Consider the following 20,558-nt stretch of genomic DNA (forward strand, 5'->3'; position numbering starts at 1 on the left):
TGAAATCAAAGCAGAATAATATTACTCTGGACAGGATTAATTGAAACTGACCCTGGCTTGACTAATTCTATCATGCTCTCATACTATAGCCAATGCAGAAATACCCAGGCACAAACAAGGGCTTGCCAAATATATTCTTATTCCACCTCAGAATGTGCATTAAGGACCTAATCAATACAAGAGGATGACCCCGTAGAAGGACCTTGTAGAACAACCTGTTGTAGGCATCTTTCCTTTGGTGGAAAGTGACCTAACAAGAAGCCCTTCACTTCACATTCTTTCCCTCTACCGTAACTAGACTCAGGACAATTTCATCCAACCAAGGCTGCCACTCTTCCAACTCCAAAGCTAAATCATCGTTAATCATGTTTTACTGATTGGCAGGAGCGATACTATTTCACTTACACGACTTTCTGCTGATAGTCAGGCCTCAGGTAAACTTGACCGTGACAACTCCATGGGAAGTAACCGGAACAGCAACGGTACCATTAGCGACACGGACCGCAGTTGAGGCGACTTGGTGATCATTGTCGGTCAACCAAGCGCTAGCGGATGTCTTCCCGCTGGGCACTGATATCTGAACGGTTTGTGTCATGGGACCATTGTTCGTAAGGACCGCAACGACGGAACTGTCAGGATTCAGAAATGCCCCGATGGTAACCCCGGATAGGGACCCAGCTGTAGAGACGCGGTGGGCACCCGGGCGAATGAAGCGGGACCACATAGTAAACGCATGGAATGCACCAGACCCAAATACATCACCAGTGATGCCGTCCACGTCAAGGAGATGACTATAGGACTGCTGCTGGTCGATCTCAAAGCCTTCCCAATACACGTACGCGGACAGGTCCGCTTGAACGATCCCCATCGCGATTTTGTTGGCCCAGGTCATGCCTTCGTTAATGGCGCCATTATTGTACCAGGTCGTGGTAAATGCGTAATCACCGGCGCCTGCTTCAGTGAGCCAAGTGCGTAGCGTTGTGTCCAAGGGGGAATCCGCGTCCCCGCCATAAGCGTGCGAGGTCATGATGCCTAGATAGCGCTCCATTCCAGCAGACACGAGAGCGTCCGTGTATGTGGTCTGCTTTGGCCACCCGGTCGCATCGCAACAAGTGATCTCGACGTTTAAGCCCGCCTCCTTCACCGTGTCAAATAGGATGGGAATAAATGAGATTGCGTCTGCTGCATTGTCACTGATTTGCGTTTGTGAATAATCCGTCCTAAGAGAGTTAGAAACGGCCTCGGCCAGTAAAGCGGAGGGGAAAAAAGAAAAGAAAAGAAAAGAAGCGTAGAATATGGGAAAAGAACAAGCCCTCTTGTTTTTGTGTTCCAGGGTACTGCGATATACTCACGTCCAGTCAGGCTCGTTTAGGAAGCCCAGATGAGTAATATTAAGTCCGGCTTTCTGATAGTACTTGACGTATTGAACGAGATAATTGGCGTACGCCTGTCGCCAGTCTCCAGTACTGCAGTTGTGTCCTGGGGTGCCGCAAAGGTAGCTGGGTAATGGCGCAGACTAAATTAGCATCTGTCATCTGTAGGGTAGGGTTCAAACCATACCCAGGTGTTGCTTCATTTCCACTAGTCTTCATGAATCCAGGTGCACTCCAAGCATCCGCATAAATAGTCTTCACCCCGTACCGGGCGGCCTGAGTGGTGAACCACACCTGCCCCAGGTCGCTGCCATCCCAACGGTAAGTGGGTGGATTAGAAGGTGAACCCGGGCTGTTTGGCTCGATCGTGGCGTCTGAACTAGAGGGGATGAGGTTGCGGATGATACTGAATCCTGCCCCCGCGTTGGTACTAAAGAGAAGATCAAGAGCTTGTTTCTGGACGGTTGTGTTTGCGTCCTGGAATTCCTTGGCTCGTCCGAATGCTTGAGAGACGCCAAAGCCGTCAATAAGTTGCAGCTGTGACTCTGTATTGATGCTGATGGCTGAACCCGTTACAAGCACTACGGCTTGTGTAAAGAGCATCAGAGCTCCTTGGATGGCCCTCATTTTAGATACTTCCTTGATGAAATTGACACAATGTGAACGCGCTGGTGCTTTCTTGAGAAGTTGGACAATAATAGTCCCAGGGGCAGCTGTTCAGAGCCCTTAAGTAGTTTTGTAACGCCTAAAGAAGGTACCATTTCTTCACACCTAGCCGCCTCGCTGCGTCATGTTGTATGCACTCTGAATTCTCCGATGGCTATTCCCCCGCAGGAGTATGTCATTTTATCCGTTATGAATTGCTACAAAACACATGCTGATCATTGTAATCCGTGTATTCTCGGCTAAGGTTGGAGACAAGGTAAAACCTTGGAATATATGCGAATACACTTCAAACAAGAAATATAGCGAACCAACCCCACCGGGACACCAAGTTACAAGGGACAAATGACAAGATTATTTTTCCGCAAGGCTTGTACTCTCAATTAAGCCTGAAGTTGCCGTGACATTGAGTTGTGGTCGATGGACCGAAGCACTGCGTCAGCTCCTACTGCATAGTCACCGGCCTCCACAGGTCGCCCACGTTCGCTACGGGCACATGTTGCTTCAGAAACATGTAGCAATCTGGAGAAGACCCTCGGACAAACATTGGGCATACCCGGTAAGCCTTTCGCTTCTCCTGTTCATCGGAAACTTGTATAGCATGGCATGAGCTCGGTCACACATCTTCAGCACGACAATTTATCCAGTCCGCTTTCTGCTGCTACGTCAGAATCCTAGCCTCATCTATTCTTCGTTTGTTTTTAGGATCGTGGACATGTGGAGCCGACGCCTCAAAGGCTTGGTCCAGCATGGAAGTTCGGGCTTTGAGGTCTGAAGTCAAAACAAAGTAGTAGCTTCCTGCAATAATGTAACAGAGGTCTGTGCCCCCCGGCCATTTGCCGACGGCAACGGAGATTGAATCTTTATTGGCTGACCCCAGGGCCGACTTGGTCAGCTGCGCCAGTACGATCACTGCAGTGTTTACCATGCTCCGTCGGTTTTTTGGCACCTTCGATCGTCAAATCTCCTCCACGGCATGGAGTATATCTTTGCTAATTCAGAGACGCAGCGCAACCCTCCTCCCCACACCGCAATTACCCGCACCGCCGTAATGCAGAGCGGGTCTCATCACTTCCCCACCTCAATGCTGGTCGAAGCTGTCTTCGTAACACCCAGTACAGTATACGAAGCCTGGACCGTACGATTCCCAGGCGTTGAAGAACAGGGCCCCAAATCAGACAACATGTACCCGCCATAACCTTCCTCCAGGGTGTCTGTCACACCGTCATTGTAAGTTGCGGTCACTACCAAGCCAAACTGATTGAACTCCTCCGCAGGATCACTCGCGGTGGTCCCAGGCTGAAGTCGCTGCTGTACAGATAAGGACACCAACTCTGCGCCGCGGAGAGCCGCATGCTCCGCACAGGTGAGACCGATGATAGTTCCGTGCCGGATTACCCCTCTACAACCATCATACTCCGGCTTCTCGATCCAGTTGAGGAATGTCCACTGGCCCGAACTCAGCGTTTCTGTCCAGTAAGGGTGTAATTGTTCTTCTAGCGGTTCGCCTGCCGGCGAGCCTGCCCAGATCTGGTCAGCGAAAAAGTAGTATCCTTTTCCTCGCGGATCGCCTGGGTTTGCCCGGAAGGCCAGAGGAGCCTCTGCGTAGGTCGTGTTCATGAGATTATGAGTGATACAGCCGACCACAAGTCCCCAGTCCTCCTCGGAGGCGAGTACATGCTTTGATCGTTCCTGGTAAATGTCGTCGGCCGGGCAAGGACCCGCATACCGAGTCAATCCAACACCGGTGGAAATCCGATCGCACACGAAGCGGTGATAGTAGCCTGTTTCTTCCTCCAGGACCATACAGGCATCGAGGGTGCCGTGACTCTTTCGACCACTCATGACTTTCACAGGACTGAAGGTGAGAAAGTCTCGCGTTGTCGTGTATAGTGTCTGGTTTCTGGACAGTGGGTAGCGCCGCTGTGGATCTTCGACCGCTTCTGTGAAGTAGGTGTCCGCTGGGTACATCGACGAGGTCCAGAAGACAACGTACGCGCCTATCTCAGGATCCCAGATGGCCTCTGGCGCAAAGACCATGCCAGCCTCCGGCGGGCCGACAAGGACATGGCGTTGCTCCGACCAGGTGTGCAGGTCGTCAGACTCCCACACTTCCATGTATCGACTCGCGCCGCTTTGGGCCCAGTCCCAGCCGGCCCAGCCATAGTCCGCTCCATCTACGTTGAGGTCGGTCGCGATGAGGTAAAACTTGTCCCCCTCCGGGGAGCGGACAATAGAAGGATCCCGGACAGCATGCATGCCCTTTGTGGAGGTGAGGATCGCCTGTCCCTTGTTTGCGGCCTTCCATCTCGTCGGGTCGTTGCCAATGGAATATGCGGCGTAGATCTGCTGGCCGTGACGGCAGTTGGACCGCGCGAAGTTTACCATCCCGTAACGGGACAATGGAGCCAGCTTCACCGAGGGCTGAATAGTGAGGAGAAATTCCCGGCTGATGGTGATTTTGGCAATCTCGTTCTCGGACGACTGGCTGGGCGTGCTGATCTCGATGCTCGCGGTCAAGGTAACCGTCGCAGGATTAGCCCCAGGCAAGGGCCTGTTTACTACCCCAGCTGCGATTTTGCCATTGGGTTTGTCAGACACAATGTCTGGATTGGATGAGGTCCAACTAATTTGCATGTCTTTGGAGGCCCCTTCGATGGCCGTTGGCAGGGTAATGTATCCCCGGATGTCATCCGCGTTGGCGATGTGGATGTTGGCCAGTGCCGTTTGGGCCATGACCTCGGCAGACCCATTCACTGAAGCCATTATGCACACTGTTGGATCGAGCTTGGAGTGATGCAAATCGAGGACCATAGTGGTTCAACAGCACCGAATATATACCCTGTCCTTCGCGTGTGAAAACAACAAAAGTTTACGGCTTCAGAGCAAACTACGCCGGGAAAAAGGGAAAAAGCATCGATACCAGTTCATCAGCCGTTGGCTGCTTAAGGTACTTTAACCGAAAACGTCAACCAACTCAGGTGTGAAATACAGTTACGCTAAACACAGACGCTGGCGGATACCCGAGATCGGTACTGATAGTGGAGAGAGTGGGGGATGGAGCTAGGAGCAGTTGGAGTTGTTTTAGACCGGGGCTGAAAGCCAATTTCTCGTATTACCGGGAACCTCCAGCCCCGGGCCGCCGCAGACTAAATGGCGGGAGTACTGGTCGAACATACATGACAGTACTCTCTGTAGAATGATTGTAGTCCAGCGAGACCGCATGACAAAGACAGATCCTATTCAGCCGACTCACCCCCCACTCCTGATCTGAACAATCCCTCCTCTTCCATGCTAATCACGCCACCACGTCAAGAAAAGACGGCTAGCATGTGGAAGTATCCAGTTTGTGGTCTTGGAGGTCCTCGGGTCCCACCTCATACGACTTAAAGTCCCTGGCCTTGAGCTCCTTCTTTGAGAAGAGAATGTCCAGCTCTTCAAACGTCCGGCCTTTGGTCTCTGGGAGACGGAAGAAAGTCCAGATGCCAAAGAGGATGATAATGCCGCCGGTCAGGAATCCTGTCTTGCCCTTCCAGTTGCCCTGGGAGGGATTGAGGATATACGGACTCACGAAGTAATTGATTAAGAGGGACACGTTATAGGCGTTTCTGGCGAGGGCCACGGTCTTGGAGCGCAGACGCGTGGAGGAGACCTCGCTGACGAGGATGTAGGCGGAGGGACCGACGGTGAGCTGATATCCGCAATTCCAGATGAGGAAGATCGCGGAGGATGCGTAGCCGACGGCGCTGGTTTGGGGAGCCAAAGCGACGAAGCCCAGGAGGAACATCATCAGTCCCATAAAGGCGAGGCCAGAGAGGTAGAGACGACGACGGCCGAAGTTGGCCACGAAAAAGACGGATATGATGTTAAAAAGGAGGTGGAGACAGCCCTGGCCAACACTCATCTTGTAGGCGTCCTCCGACTGGAGACCCGCCAGTTCGAAAAAGTAGGTCGAGTACGACGCAATGACAAACCCGCACCATAGCTGGGCGGACCAGGCCGCACAGGCAATCTCGGTCCGCCATCGGTTGGTGCCCCGGAAGCAGTCGAGGTAGCCCACGCCTTCATGCATGCTCTGCTCGAGCCGGTTGGTTTCGACCATCAGCGCGACAGAGCGGCGAACCTGCTCATCGGTGACGCCTCCGGTGACCAGCCGTTTGACCACTCTTTCCGCCTCCTCCCGTCTGCCGTGGCGTACCAGCCACCAGGGCGACTCCGGCGCAAAGAGGACCAGGGGAGCGATAATGGCGGGCCAGACCCACTGAATCGCAAAGGGGATACGCCACCCCCACTGGGTGGTATTGTGGTTGAGGGTGAACAGAACCGAGTAGGACAGCAGTTGGCCGATCCCCCAGCACATCACCACCCAAATCTCGACCAAGCCTCGTAACACCACCGGACAGAGCTCGGCAGCGTAAGGCGGGGCCAGCGTGGCGAAGACACCCCAGGAGATTCCGCAGAGCAGCTCTCCGACAAAGATGACCGAGAGATGTTTGGCAAAGAAGGAGATGAAGATGCAGCCGGTCAACCACGTCAACCAGAGCAGGGCCGATCGTTTATACCCCAGGCGGTCGACCGTGTAAGCTCCCAGGTAAATGCCCACGATGTTCCCGACGGGACTGGAGCAGCCCAATGCGAGCTGCCAGTGTGCATCCAGCTGGTAACCGGATTCAGCGTCGACATAACGACCGAAGCTGCTGCGGAAGGACGGGAACGCAGAGAGCGACCCGAGGAGGGCGCCATCGTACCCGTCCATGACAACCGTCAGGGAGATGGCCATGCACCACAGACAAGCTTTGTAGTGCTTCCGAAGACCCTCGCGGATGGTCAGTCGATGCTCTTCCGCCGTCGCTAGTCGTGCATCTTCCGACGGGTCGATGGCGACTTCAATGTGGTCGTCCACAGGTCGATTTGATTTCTCAGCATCCATGGGTTGCTGAAGTGACCGCTAGTCAAAACCACAGAGGGAAGAGAAGGCAATAGGGATAGAGCGTGCGCTGGAGGCAGAGGATGGAAGAGCTGGGACGTCTTTGAATTGATCAACTGGCAACGCAGCTTATATAGTTTGCATTCTACCAACATGGCCAAAAAAAAAAAAAAATAGACTTCTGGTAATCTGATACTCCCACAGTGCCCGGATAATATGGCTCAAGGGACAATACCAGTTTAACCAGCTTCGTGAGGCCATAGATTATAGTTCACGAGAAGTCTCGCTGGGATCTTCATCCCCGCACTCGCTACGCGCAACTCTCTGAGACCTGTGGTACCCGTCCTCGAACTTCGCCTCGAGTGGATTTGAACTGGGCACAGGGATGAAACACAGTCCGTAGAAGCGCAATGGTCCAATTCATCCATGGCCGGTAACCGAAGGGGGCTCGTCCTAGCTGGGAACTTTCCGTTGCCGTCTATCCCAATCCTGTGAATGCTCTTCCAATCAGAACGGGTGACGAATGATGGTATTTGATAGTCCGGTCGGCCAGGATTAGTCGACTGAACCAGAACAGCCGGTCTGTTCGGTTGCTGACGGTCTTAATCTGCCACTGGACAAGCTTTCCCCACCCCCACTCCCCCCGGCTCGGCCGTGGGTCCAATGTGGAGATTCGAACGGTCGTCAGGACAGGATGCATCGAGTACTTCCCCGCGCAGCACGCGTCCGTCTTGTCTGTCATCCGATACACGTTCCTGTGTATGGTTGACCCCGTGTTAACCACATGGAGACCTGCCAGGAGGCCCACCATGGCCAGCGGCAGGAGCAGTGGGACTATGGGATTTTTCACGAAAAGGAGGGAGGGGAAGAAACCAGCATGTCCGACCATCTGCAATGATACCGAATGCCTGGGATCGGCGGCAGTCCATTATTTTATGCAGGAAAGAATAAATATCGCGGGAATACACAGAGGAACGATCTCGTCGAAGAAAGAAGCGCTCTAGTCCACAATACCCTCGGGAAGAAAGGAAACATAATTCAGTGGCGCGAGTTCACTGCCGTCCGGTGTCCCCACAATCGTCAGCACATCGCCCGCCTCAACCTTTACGCCTTTGAAAGTAACCCGGGTCGCCGAATGTCCGTCTCGCTGGTCGGAGAAATCATGGAGCAAGTGTTCCCCTAGATCACCGGCCCAGCTTCCCACCAGCCGTTGAGTACGGTCGTCAGGGCCACTGCCAAGGAATAATTCGTAGTGCGACTGGCCTCCCAAGTGATCATAGTAGTTCACAGCAATATTGTACACCCCGGCTGGGAATGTGACAACCCAGGTCGCGGTCCCAGAGGCTTGGTTCGACTGGGTGACAATCGCGTGACCACCGAAGGCGGCTTCAAAGGGAATGACGGGGACGACTTCATACCCTTCAAGTTCCATATCTGCAGCTTTGACACGCCATGGATGGTTTCCCACGCGATTCCTCTCGTCGCGGATTCCGCATTTGGCGTGGTAGAAAGTGCAGATGGAGTCGCGCCAGACGAGCGCGTGGCTGGCCTGGTAGGAGAGGCGGAATAGAGTGTGCTGGAACCGATCCTCATCGACCAAGCCGCGCAACGCCTCCCAGCGCACAGGAAAGGTCTGCACTCGTTGGGCCCCCTCGTAATGGGCGTCATAGAAATGCTGGATCACCGTCTTACCAGACTTCAGTTGATGGGTATACGGCACGTGGTGGAACCAAAGTAGAAGGTCGTCCGGGACAGTCTCCAGGTTCTCGAAGACAGCCGCAACTTCGGGCGGATACTGGCCCGCATTGCCACTACCAGTAGCAGTGGTGCGGTCCATTCCAATCGCGTGGGCATCAGCACGTGTCCACTGGCCCCATCCATTGCCATCCATCGCAGCAGGGCTCGGTCCATAGTGGCAGGTCTTGACAATATCACACAAGGTTTGGATGCCCAAGTTGCCGGAATAGTTTTCGTACGCAGGCCACGACTCCATCGAAAGTTGGGTCACGGTGTCAATGACGGTTGGGTGGGAGCCAAAAGTGAGTCGTGTCCAATCCTGGACCACGGAGACCGCATCGCTGCATGGATCCCAGCAGTACCGTCCGTACGCGTATAGGTTCGACATGGCGAGATGGCTACCTAGCCACGTAGTGTCATTCCCCACATTAACCACAGCCGCGTAGCCACTGCGATTCCAATGGAACCGCTCCCCGGACACAATATCCCGGACGCGAGAGGGCTGTCCGTCAATGCGGAGGTCGAAATCAAGAATGGTCTTCCATAACGGGGGAAGGTACACGAGATGGCTTTGTTGGCCCAGGTATTCTTGACAGACCTGAAACTCGATAATCACCGGTGTCCTCCGCAGGTGAGCGAACAAGGGAGAGGGGGGTTCCCGGACCTGGAAATCAATCGGCCCGTACTTGATCTGAATGATCACATTATCCTCAAAGACATTGTCCAGATCGCCAAAAAACTCCACCGCAGCGTTAGCACGATCGTTTTTCCAATTGCTTTCGTCCAGGTGATGGTTGTACACAAATGCACGGTACATCACAATTCCGTCCCCATGGGGCTTGAGGGCCCGAGCAAACAGATTCGCTCCGTCCGCAAGCGTACGGCCATATGTTAGTGGACCAGGTTGGCCCTCGGAATTGGCCTTGATCAAATACCCTAGCATGTCCGGGACCTGCTGGTACAGCTGGGCAGAGATCCCATTCCAGAAGGCCACCACATCCGGATCTAGTGGATCAGACGTCGAAAGGCCACCGAGTTCGATCGGCGTATCAAAGTAGAGCGCCACTCCAATCCTCACACCCCAGGGCCGCATGACATCTGCAATCCGGCCGAGTCCCTTCAGATTCGTTGCATTCAGCAGGTTGCAATGCGAATTGACGTTGTTGACGATGATGCCATTCAGCCGAACTGAGGCCATCAGCCGGGCATACTGTGCAACCCGGGTAAGATCATCCACCACGGCGCCGTCTTTAAAGAAGATGGACGGGCCCGCATACCCCCGTTCGATGGTGCCGTCAATATTATCCCACTGGTTGACCCAGCGAATCGGGGCGCTCGGGCTGGTCGCATAGCTTCGGGGACACGGCTTATTCTGCGCCAGGAGCGTCAGGAACTCGAACGCACCGTAGAGTGCTCCTCGCTCATTCTGGCCAACAATCAACACCCGCGCCGTGCCGTTGTTGTCCTCCTGTGTACCCAGCCAGAACCCATCTTCCTTCAGCGGTGGAATATCGGGCCCGTTCTGGAGTCCGGCAGTGGTGTCCCACGGGCATACTTCGAACGTACCTACCAAGATGGCTGTGGCAGATAACTGTCCAGGGCCTGCAAGCGTATTGGTAATATCCACGTCTTGGAGCAGGATTTTTTTCAGGCCCTCTTGAAGTTCCTTCCCGGCTGTATAAATAGGGCTTTTTTCCGACTCGCTCAGAGCGACAATATGCGAGTAGCGTGGGAAAAGGGCGGCAGTTTTCGCGGGCAACGGGGCGTAGCGTAGCCAGGCATTAATGCCATTATTTGTGGAAAGCATCTTGTTCGAATTCAACGACCGTAGCGGGAACTAAGTCTAGGCACGATTTATCGTACTTCTCCTGGGAGATAGTCTTTTGGAGGACCGCCCTTGCCCTGAGTCTCTTATGAATGGCCGGTGGAGATCTTTGAGAGTTGACCTCTCCGGCTAAATAGGACGCAACGTAGGCCCAACAAGAACCAGATAGTTCTGCATTTTCAGCAATACTCCGGGGGAGAACCGATCACTACCCCCATTCTGTTCCTCCTGGTTCCAGATCAGAAGCCGATGACGGCATATGAAAGTGAACCCTAAAGCGCCAATATCCACTAATCCTAATTTGAATTAGCATAATAATGTTATGTTTTGAGGGTGTTGAGGACCATACAAAACGCCGATAGTGGTGTAATATAACAGCTACCAAAAATACATTTGGAGACTACTAGTACAATGACATCATGCGATGCTGAGACATGCGCGGCCAAGCAAGAAATACAGTGGGTGAAAACTATAGTATGCAATAGTATGTACATTCAACATCCGGAGTTAAACGAAGTAAGGTTACTCAGCATACATTTGTCAAAGAGCTCCTTATATAAATGCCTAATCGATATCTTGCAGGCCATAAGCTCCCGATGCGGGAGAACTGCCCCTCCGGGCTAGAAGGGGATGATTTGCCACAAACCGTTTTATGGGAGTTGCTGATCGTCCGTGACTCAGATCAACCGAAGTATAGTTTTTGTCGTCATCAGGAGGCTTCGTGACTGCCACGTCTGGGAAATACTGATCTTGGATTTCTTCAGCGAGGTGAACACTTTTCGCTTGAGCCTGTTCTTTCCAATTTTCCAGAGAGCGAGAGGAAGATATAGAATGGGGATGGAAAGACCCTAGCACCCTGTTTCGAAGCAGGAGGCATTCTCCCATTAAAGCGAAGGCATCATGGGTTTTCTTTTGGGAATGCCAAGTTTTGGCCAAATTGTTCATGCTGGTCAGAGTGTCAGGATGCTCAGCTCCTAGTACTGTCTTTCTTGTCTCCATGACTTGCACCTCCAGCTTCTCAGCTTTATTCCATTGTTCCTGCTTCCTGTAGGTTGATGCCAGGTTTGCCATGGTACTCAGAGTAGAGGGATGCTCTGCTCCTAGTACTGTCTTGAATGTCTCCATGACTTGCACAAACAGCTTCTCAGCTTCATTCCATTGACCATGACTCCAGTAGGTTGATGCCAGATTTGCCACGCTGGTTAGAGTGTTGGGATGCTCTGGCCCTAAGGCTTTTGAACAAAGCTCCAGTTCCTTTGCCTGTAGCTCTTCTGCCTCTTTCCATTGTCCCTGCTTCAGGTATATTAATGCCAGGTTTGCCATGCTGGTCAGAGTGTCAGGATGTTCAGCTCCTAGCACTGTCTTTCTTGTCTCCATAACTTGCACAAACAGCTTCTCAGCTTCATTCCATCGTCCCTGCCTCCCGTAGGTTGATGCCAGGTTCGCCATGGTACTAAGAGTAGAGGGATGCTCTGCTCCTAGTACTGTCTTGAATGTCTCCATGACTTGGATAGACAGCTTCTCAGCTTCATTCCATTGTCCCTGGTTCAGGTAGGTTAATGCCAGGTTCACCATGCTTCTTAGAGTATCAGGATGCTCTGCTCCTAGTACTGTCTTAGATGTCTCCATGACTTGCATCTCCAGCTTCTCAGCTTCATTCCATCGTCCTTGGATACAGTAGATGGATCCTAGGTCGGCCATAGCAGTCAGAGCCGACAGATCATGATAACTTTCTCCTCTCTTTTGTAAATTCATATTATCCTCAAATAACATGACTGCTTCATTATATCTTCCATCTGCCTGCAGACATCTTGCGATGTTTCGAATCAATTTGACGTATCTCCTTTGCTCTGTCTTGAAAGCTTCTTCATTAATCATTGAAAGAGCATGAGGCAAGTATTTTCTCCAAATCTTTTGGTTTTCATGATTATTGTTTGGGAAAACTTGACTAAAGTGGTCAGCTGCCTTTTGTATATATAGGCTGAATTGACCTTGTTTTCTCAGCCAGTTCCGCGTGGCGAGGTAGACAAGTCGATGGAGACTCAGCGTATTATCTTTCCCTTGCTCGTTGATAAAGGAGAAGGCCTTTAGAATGCCAAGTGCGTCAATTCTCTTCTTTTTGGACATGGCCTCGGGAAGCAAAGATTGTGGAATGTCACGTGGATTTATACACGCCATGAATGCAAGATATTCCACTGCGAGTGGATCTTTTTGTTGGATCTGCTGAAAAGAGATCAACCAGGTAGTAGCAACTGGGTTTATAATCTCCTTATACCGCCCCTCGCCTTCAAAGTCCTCGCTGAGTACCTCGATGACATCCAGCTCTTGCTCCTGTAGGAGTGTGGTATAATCACCAAGCTCAATGTCATTAGAGCTGATATATGCCGCTGCCTGGGTAATTGCCAACGGGAGGAACATTAGCTGTTCTAGCAGAGCAACAGCTGCCTCCTTCTTTTCCAGCAGACCTTTTCTGATCAGTCCGTTTTCGAGGATCTTTAATCCAGTCTTGGTATCTGGCTCGGAGATATTGATCACAGAGGACGAGGCCAACTTCACCGCTAGCTTTCGGTTGCGGGTGGTGAATAGGATACAACCTTGCTCGCTTTGAGGCAAGAAATCTATCAGAGATGTCGTGACAGAACCACCACCAAACCACATGTCCACATCATCCGCGTTGTCGAAGATAAGAAGCCATTTCTGGCCTCTGTTCCGACTGAGGTAGGTTTTGACGTGCTCTTTAACCTCGGTTGGCTGAACTCCTTGGATTGCAAGTGTTTCTGCGATACCAAGGTAGGCTTGTTCGACACTCGCGTAGCTGGTACATGGAATCCAGAGTATTGAGCAACTAGGGTCCCTCTCCCGTGTGCGATAAGCTAGTTCGATTGCAATTTGAGTTTTTCCCACCCCACCTAGTCCACAAATGGCGATTCTAGATTGCCCAATCTGGGTCAAATCTTCAATCTTGGCAAGCTCTTCTTCACGACCCACAAAATTCACGCTTCGAAGAAAGGGAACCATCCAGTGGCGCTTTTCAGGTGCCGCCTCCCTTACATCAATACTCTGCTCTTGAGGGACCTGCATGAGCACAGCTTTTGCATAGGCAGCGGCAACAAAAGCAGCATACGGTTGCCACTCTTTGTGCTTATGAGAGTCGCAGTAATCACATATGCCTCGTATAATAAGCGATGGCATCTCATCCATGAGCCCCGCTGCCTCCATTTCAAAACAGAGGATGTCGAGTTCCTGCGCAACAAGGTCACGTGCTCGGGCGTCTTTAATCACCTGATTTCCTGACGCGACCAAGCCATAGTGGATATGAGGCTCTTCTGTTACCCGCTCGGGGCGATCCACTAGCTGGCTTTGATCACAAGTAGCACAGTCAGGTCTGTCACGTACGTGATCATATGTTGCTTGAAATAGCTGGTCCTTTGACGGTCGGGGAAACTGTTTGCATACTTGCTCGTTTTGAAGGGTACTAGCCATGATTTTGCTGACCAAGGCGTTTCCAAGCATATGCTCGCTCTCCATCTGAGCAATCGTTTTAAGTAATAATGGAGGAGGCTTGTTGAGTGATCCTATACGATGAAATTGTCCGCTTTGAATGGTCTTGCCGTAGTCATACTGAATAACTCCGCTAGAGGTGCTAGTGGGCTTGCTAACCACGATATCACCAAGGCGGATATCAGGATTCCCCCTCGGAACCCCTCCTCCAACGCCGACCATCAGTCCAAATCGAACATTCCGGTAGGTCGACACCAAGTGTGAAACTGCAGCAGTCGCAGATATTGTCCCATAGACACCAGCAGGGAGACAGGCCACCACCACATTATGGCCGCTAATGCTTCCCAGTGTGTAGGCATTGTGGTCGGATTTTGGTTGAGTGAGTTGAGGATGAACTTGGTCCAGAAATGCTTTTGCGGCGGCCAGCTCCAATGGCAAGGCGCAGATCCAGGCGACAGTGTACGAAGCGTGCGTGAACGTCATTTGAGTGGTCAAGCGTTGAGATAGCAGCAAGTACCCGAGGCAGCCCTTGATCCGCTCCTTGAGATGAAAGACTCGCAGTTTATCCGCAAAAATAAGGATGCATAGGACCATCGAGGTTCAAAGAAAGGAGGGGCAGCGAGGCTGCGGAAGGTGAGGACAATGCACAGCCATGAGGCTGTCACAGGAGAAGACCAATCATGGCTTTGGGAAAATATATCGATGAAGACAGCACAAAATCCACACGAAACAAGCAGCTTACAAACAGATAGTTAGCAATGATGTGAAAGATGCAGGCTGATCCAAGTTTCCTGAAGTTGCTTCCATCGGGTGAAAAAATCTAGATTGGGCTTTGATTAGCTCTTTGGGAGATCGAGGTTTGCTGTTCTTGATGGCTTGGCAATGAAGTCAGGAATTCCCCCGCCTTCAAACAAAGCCTGAGGCAGCCGGGGAACGAACCACCCACGCTGTTTGACATGTTTGCTCTTTGCGCCAGATGGCGGCCTCAGGCATGAAGTCCACTAAGAGGCTGACGAGTGTGCTGTTTGATGTGTTTGCATATCTATGGACCCAAGACAACATCACTCCGAGACAAGCGTTCCATGCGTATATCACTTTCAAAATGGCACGGCACCTGAAGCCCTGGCGTCGTACAAAGATTGTTCATATGATTCGTAACGGACGATTCAGTTCATCTGAAATCGTGAAACACTCTCCCTTAAATTTCCCTGAAGGGCGAACCACTCTGGAATATCACGAATGAAACGGAGAGCTGTTCCCAATTTTATACCCTTTCCGGTGAAGAAACCAGGATCCTGAGTGCCCATTATCAGCTCGAGGTCCATGAGATTCTCCAGTGTTGCTTGGCAGGCCTTTCGGATGTTGGCTCTGTAGGCATCCTCCGTGGCCCGTGACTCCAACCACTTGCAGTATTTCCTCACAGCTCCTGGCCCTGGGACTACCAAATGGTTAATACTCGCGGAATTCTGGGGCGGCGTTGCCCCTCCCGATGATTCGCGCGCTCCCGGTTGAGGGGGCAGTACGTTTATATTAATCGGGTGGTACGACATATCCATGCCCTGGGCCTTTTTGGAGGCTGTCTTTCCTTAACTTTGTGCGATTAGATCCTTCTGGATATCTTCTGGGACGTCATCATGGCCATCCAATTTGCCACCATCCTCAACGTAATCACTTAATCTAGTTAGAAATCGGCCGGTAAGTTTGTAATGTCTCTTGTCATGAGGGTTTACCCAACACCAGTCCAAGCCAAGAGGGCATGAGCTGATCGCATCTGCTTATAAACTTGGTCACAGCGTTGAAACACGACCTCTTTTGTCACCCTTCCTAGTTGTAGGGATAGAACCGGCATCATCATCCATTCTATAGGCAAAGACTATGTCAATTGTCAGCTTCTTGCCAATCCAGAGTAGATTGCTCCATCTGGATAGCTGCATTTCCACTAGCTTCCATTTTATATTCTTAGTAGCCTCAAATTGTTCAAGATCGCTCTGGTTCCTCTCATTTACAGATGCTGTAATATCGGCGCTTTCATATCTAGCGCGCATATTCTTCTTTTTCTTGGCGTGCAGCATTTCCTCAAGAGCTACTTTCAGACAATGCTTCCAATATTCGCTAGGGGCTACGACCAGGTCTTTGGCGGTTGCACCGCCTGCCCGCTTGTTATTGATTCTAAGTATCCACTTGATTGTGTAGCAAGCATATTGCGGCGGCTGTTGGTCATATTCCTCTCTATCATCCCATTCATCAAATGGAAGAGACCCGAGCCGGTCTGATGTCTGTTGCAATGTCCGATGTGGGGAAGGGCTAAGGGAGGATACAGATAAGCCACCAAAGTTTGTGTTCCATCGGTCAGGCGTCCACGGCTCTGAGTCGTCATCATAAACAAATCGATTATTCGCCATTTGCCGGAGTTTATCAAGCAGGATACCTGTTGGAGGCGTCAGACATTAGCCACTCGGCTGCCAAGTAACACGAGGCTAGTCATGGCCACCAGCAGGGGTTGGAGATTAAGTTATGAAATCCAGGGACCAGTAGTTATTGGAGAGCGTTGATAATCATGCTTGGCTTGGAATAGACTTATGCAGGTTTTTGGATGCCATCATGCTTAGCAGTGAGCAACAGGTTGGAAGCAGAAAGGCAAGTTGTTGATAAGTTGCCAGATTAGCACACAATCGTTTGTTTATTGAGTTTGCATGGAATCTTCCAGGCTGAAAGAGCAAGAAAGTCAATATTCTTTGCCTCGCATATTACCAGCAAACCTTATAGCTTACGGGTTCGGTACATCATGGTTCTTTCTATCACCACCTGCCAGTTTTACGCTAATTCTAATTTGGCTTAAAATGAGCATGTGATTAGGGTTGGAAAACGAAAGTGTATGTCTTTGACTGGGAAGCTGAAGGCGCTTCACACGTAACGACCTCTAAAGGTGACAGGAGAATATAAAAGGCGGCGAGGAAGCCAAAACACACTAGTCCTATTTAGACACGCTAAACCTTATTTGGATGTTAGTGTCCAACCTTGAAGACCCAGCATTTTGGGGTGTCCACGTGGAAGTTCACTTGTTCGACATCCAAGTGCGATATTTAAACCAAGCTATTGGCGGCAGCTGACAATGAAAATCCCGCTCCCTGATCACGGTCTACATCAATTCCTCAAAACAGCTCTGCAGGTCCATCACCGCTTCATATCTGGTGGCTTGTCGCGTGCGGAGTCCCCAATCTACGTCATTGGGAACCCCTCCGCAGACCTCGACTCGATCATCTCCGCGCTCGTCTACTCCTATTTTGCGAACAATCGAGCCCTGCGGGACTACCAACGGCCTCATGTGCCGATAATAAACCTCGACAATGTTCTTGCCGGCTCCGAGCTGCGAAGGTTGCGGCCCGAATTCGTCAAAGCGCTCCAACTCGCAACGGAGAATGCGAGGAACACTTCGGAAGCCGAGGAGAGCTCCATGCTCAAGGAGCACTTCCTGACCGTGGCGGACTTTGCTGCCCAACTGCAACAGAGGCCTTCGAGGCGCCCAATACAAGCTGAGTCTGTTTTGGTGGACTGGAATGCATTGCCGATAAGATCTTCAGATACCCGGAGAGGGACGGGATCGTTGCCTGGTCTGTCAGCGGTCGAGTTTACTGTTGTAGGTTGTATCGACCACCATGCAAACGAAAAGTTCCTCTCCTCTATATCTGAAGCGCAACCCCTCGTCGTGGAGCCCGCCGGATCGTGTACTTCTCTTGTCGTGAGGACTCTAGAAGAGCTGAGTCTCTGGCAGAAGGCCAATACAGGGGGTTCGAAAAGTGTGTCTGCAAGCGAAAAGCAAATAGCCAAGCTTGCTATGGCTCCGATTCTCATTGACACGGCCAATCTAACGTCCAAGGACAAAGTGACAAAGTTCGATATCTCGGCTTACGATTTTCTCCTACCCAAGGCAACCACCGGCGACTCTTCGTGGGATTCTAGTAGATTTTACACGGCGATCCATGAGACGAAACAGAACAGCCTCGAGCTTCTCACTGTAGATGAAGTCCTGGACCGCGACTACAAAGAGTGGGCCGAAAAGCCTTCTCGGACGGTAGACCAGGCTCCTGTGCAAATCGGTATCTGCTCAATGGTCAAATCCATCCCATGGGTAGTCCGGAAAGCGGGAGGCTCTGCGGCGTTCCTGGACTCGTTGAAGCAATTTGCCTTGCACCGCAAGTTAGACATAGTCCTCGTTATGACGGCGTTCAGCTCAGCAAAGGAAGGACAGTTTTCTCGGGAACTGCTCGCTTACACGCTGAACGACAGAGGTGTGAATGCCTTGAAATCTTTCATCTCCCAGGCGAGCTCACAACTGGGCCTTGGGGAGTGGTTCCCACTTGATGGCGACGACCATGCCCAAGACATTAAATCTAGACTGCAGAGTTCGGAGGATGGCGCTCTGTGGACGCGGCTGTGGGTGCAGACGAATGTAGCGAAGAGCAGAAAACAGCTTGCTCCACTAGTTAGAGACGCTGCAGCTTCTCTTTGAGTGGTTTCGCCAGGCTACTCATAATCGTTTATAAAGCAGAATTACAATCTGGGCACGAATATACGTGGGTGCTCAAAGTTGGGTTTCGCCATGACTTCAACGACTCCCGCGTCCCAAGGTTGCACCGCCAGGCGGCGACTAATATCAGGATAAGGTCCGATAGGCTTTTCTGCGCAGCCAGTGAGATCAGCCAATTGATTCGAGTCTTGTGAACTCGCTTCGAATGTCCGGATGAAGCTCTGAGTTGTGTCCCACCACTCCGGGACCGTACGTCATGATGCGACTCTCCTGCCATAAATACGAACGGTAAATACGAATGATGAGTACGATCTCAAACGAAAGCACTAGGTCAACGAAGATGTCCTTTTTCACGGCCCAAAAGGAACAATTCCTCAAAAACCGGCATCCCCACACGGCAGAAGCCTGGATCCTCGGCACCGGCACTGCAGCCCTTGCTTCGGCCCTCTACCTGGTCCGACGAGCAAACATCCCTCCACGAAAAGTCCACGTTTTCGATCCCCATGGGTCTCTAGGCCAAGCGCTGCACAGCAAAGGCAATGCATCAAACGGGTATGATCAATTTGCCGGCTGTCTCCCCGTCCCTGTCGGCGAACCGCTTGAAGAACTCCTCGCGCTGGTTCCCTCCGTCAGCGACGGGAATCGATCTGTCTTCGACGAAATCAAGAATGACGAGTTTAGTCGGGTAGCGGACCGCGCGAAGGAGGCGCATACCCAGTTTCTAGTACAACGAAATGGCGTGCTACGGTGTATCCCAACAAACTGTCTGAATCTGGGTATGCGGCTGCGGCTTGCGCTGGTGCGGTTGATGCTAAAGCGCGAGAGCAGTCTACAGAGGAAGCAGATTCGGGATTATCTGCCACCGCGGTTTTTCGAGAGTTCGTTTTGGGCGATCTGGTCGGCGCAGTTTGGGTTCCAGCCGTGGCACAGTGCGAGTGAGTTCCGGAGGACGATCCGGCAGTATCTGCACGATTTTCGCGGGTTGAAGATACTCAGTTGTCTTGATATCACGGGCCATTATCAGTTCGAGGCGACGTTCCTGCCGATATACCACTTCCTCCGGAGTCTGGATGTGGATTTCCGGTTTGACGCCAAGGTCAAGGATGTAGTTACGGATTTTCTCGACGCCGGGGAGCGGGTTGTCAAGAGGATTGATTTGGTGCAGAGTGGGTTCGAGGTGTCTCAGCCGGTAGGGAAGGATGATGTCGTAATTGCGACGCTCGGCTCGACCGTTTCGGGATCGACGACAGGGACAAACGAGCAGGCACCATTCAGGACATCGATGCATGCCGACGAGGCACTCGATGAGAACTGGTCGCTATGGCTTGAGCTCGGCGCGAAGCATGACGGCTGCTTCGGCGACCCATACAACTTCTGCACATACATGTGCGAGTCCATGCTCGAGTCCTTCACCATCACCACCGAAGACCTCGCGCTCTGGGAGCGTCTATGCTCGATCTCATTCTGCCCCCCAGATGCAGGGGCGTTCATCGCACTCCAGGAAAGCCCCTGGCGACTCAACCTCTGCCTCCCCACGCAACCGGTCTTCTCCGAACAGCCGGCAAGCACGCGCGTCTTCTGGGGCTTCGCCAACTTCCCGCAAAGCAGAGGCCACTACGTGAAGAAGCCCATGATACAATGCTCCGGTGCCGAAATCACCACCGAGCTCCTCCGCCAGCTGAACCTCGACGCGCAGAACCTGGTCCAGCAGACGGTCACAGTGCCGCGCGTGATGCCGCGGATGAGCGCAATTCTGCTGGCGCGGGCAGCGAGCGATCGGCCGCGTATCATCCCGAGCAGTATCTCGAATATCGGGCTCGTTGGGCAGTTCTGCGATATGCGGCAGCACAGCTGTGTGGATATGAGCTATGGCGTGCGGACGGCGCAGAAGGCCGTGTCGCATTTCACGGGGATGGATATTGAGAAGGAGTGCAGCGAGTGGTGCAATGTGCGGTTGTTTACAGTGATGAAGATTCTATGCTGGAGGTAGCAAAGTAATAAAAC

The 20,558-nt window shown here is 52.0% G+C and overlaps 8 protein-coding genes across 8 annotated transcripts; 2 read left to right on the top strand and 6 right to left on the bottom strand.

The window, feature by feature from the left end:
- Positions 1-430: 430 nt before the first annotated feature.
- Positions 431-2,000, bottom strand: BJX67DRAFT_374008 (glycoside hydrolase superfamily; the record flags this gene model as incomplete). The annotated part of the gene is made up of 3 exons (XM_071031485.1): positions 431-1,220; positions 1,353-1,499; positions 1,561-2,000. 3 exons carry the CDS (start codon positions 1,998-2,000, stop codon positions 431-433), a joined length of 1,377 nt encoding a protein of 458 aa, XP_070883117.1.
- A 1,104-nt stretch (positions 2,001-3,104) lies between these two features.
- Positions 3,105-4,802, bottom strand: BJX67DRAFT_383981 (uncharacterized protein; the record flags this gene model as incomplete). The annotated part of the gene is made up of 1 exon (XM_071033577.1): positions 3,105-4,802. One exon carries the CDS (start codon positions 4,800-4,802, stop codon positions 3,105-3,107), a length of 1,698 nt encoding a protein of 565 aa, XP_070883118.1.
- Positions 4,803-5,361: 559 nt separating this feature from the next.
- On the bottom strand, positions 5,362-6,966 carry BJX67DRAFT_383982 (general substrate transporter; the record flags this gene model as incomplete). Its single annotated transcript, XM_071033578.1, has 1 exon — positions 5,362-6,966. One exon carries the CDS (start codon positions 6,964-6,966, stop codon positions 5,362-5,364), a length of 1,605 nt encoding a protein of 534 aa, XP_070883119.1.
- A 920-nt stretch (positions 6,967-7,886) lies between these two features.
- On the bottom strand, positions 7,887-10,675 carry BJX67DRAFT_390146 (glycoside hydrolase superfamily). Its single transcript, XM_071034596.1, has one exon. The coding sequence runs from the start codon at positions 10,505-10,507 to the stop codon at positions 7,964-7,966; it is 2,544 nt and encodes an 847-aa protein (XP_070883120.1). The 5' UTR covers positions 10,508-10,675; the 3' UTR covers positions 7,887-7,963.
- A 338-nt stretch (positions 10,676-11,013) lies between these two features.
- On the bottom strand, positions 11,014-14,891 carry BJX67DRAFT_225831 (uncharacterized protein). Its single transcript, XM_071025824.1, has one exon. The coding sequence runs from the start codon at positions 14,618-14,620 to the stop codon at positions 11,090-11,092; it is 3,531 nt and encodes a 1,176-aa protein (XP_070883121.1). The 5' UTR covers positions 14,621-14,891; the 3' UTR covers positions 11,014-11,089.
- A 209-nt stretch (positions 14,892-15,100) lies between these two features.
- On the bottom strand, positions 15,101-15,469 carry BJX67DRAFT_361768 (uncharacterized protein; the record flags this gene model as incomplete). Its single annotated transcript, XM_071029918.1, has 1 exon — positions 15,101-15,469. A coding segment is annotated over exon 1 (154 nt), but the record flags the coding sequence as incomplete, so codon positions are not given.
- Positions 15,470-17,095: 1,626 nt separating this feature from the next.
- On the top strand, positions 17,096-18,694 carry BJX67DRAFT_225842 (putative exopolyphosphatase). Its single transcript, XM_071025825.1, has one exon. The coding sequence runs from the start codon at positions 17,139-17,141 to the stop codon at positions 18,534-18,536; it is 1,398 nt and encodes a 465-aa protein (XP_070883123.1). The 5' UTR covers positions 17,096-17,138; the 3' UTR covers positions 18,537-18,694.
- Positions 18,695-18,894: 200 nt separating this feature from the next.
- BJX67DRAFT_374014 (oleate hydratase) lies at positions 18,895-20,544 on the top strand (the record flags this gene model as incomplete). The annotated part of the gene is made up of 1 exon (XM_071031486.1): positions 18,895-20,544. One exon carries the CDS (start codon positions 18,895-18,897, stop codon positions 20,542-20,544), a length of 1,650 nt encoding a protein of 549 aa, XP_070883124.1.
- Positions 20,545-20,558: the final 14 nt, after the last annotated feature.

This window comes from Aspergillus lucknowensis (genome assembly GCF_044049455.1).
Source record: "Aspergillus lucknowensis strain CBS 449.75 chromosome Unknown BJX67scaffold_43, whole genome shotgun sequence".
Lineage (NCBI taxonomy): Eukaryota > Fungi > Ascomycota > Eurotiomycetes > Eurotiales > Aspergillaceae > Aspergillus > Aspergillus lucknowensis.

Bases quoted from the DNA above. Each gene is read 5' to 3' on its own strand.
- BJX67DRAFT_390146 (XM_071034596.1), bottom strand. From the start codon at position 10,507: ATGCTTTCCACAAATAATGGCATTAATGCCTGGCTACGCTACGCCCCG.
- BJX67DRAFT_225831 (XM_071025824.1), bottom strand. From the start codon at position 14,620: ATGGTCCTATGCATCCTTATTTTTGCGGATAAACTGCGAGTCTTTCAT.
- BJX67DRAFT_225842 (XM_071025825.1), top strand. From the start codon at position 17,139: ATGAAAATCCCGCTCCCTGATCACGGTCTACATCAATTCCTCAAAACA.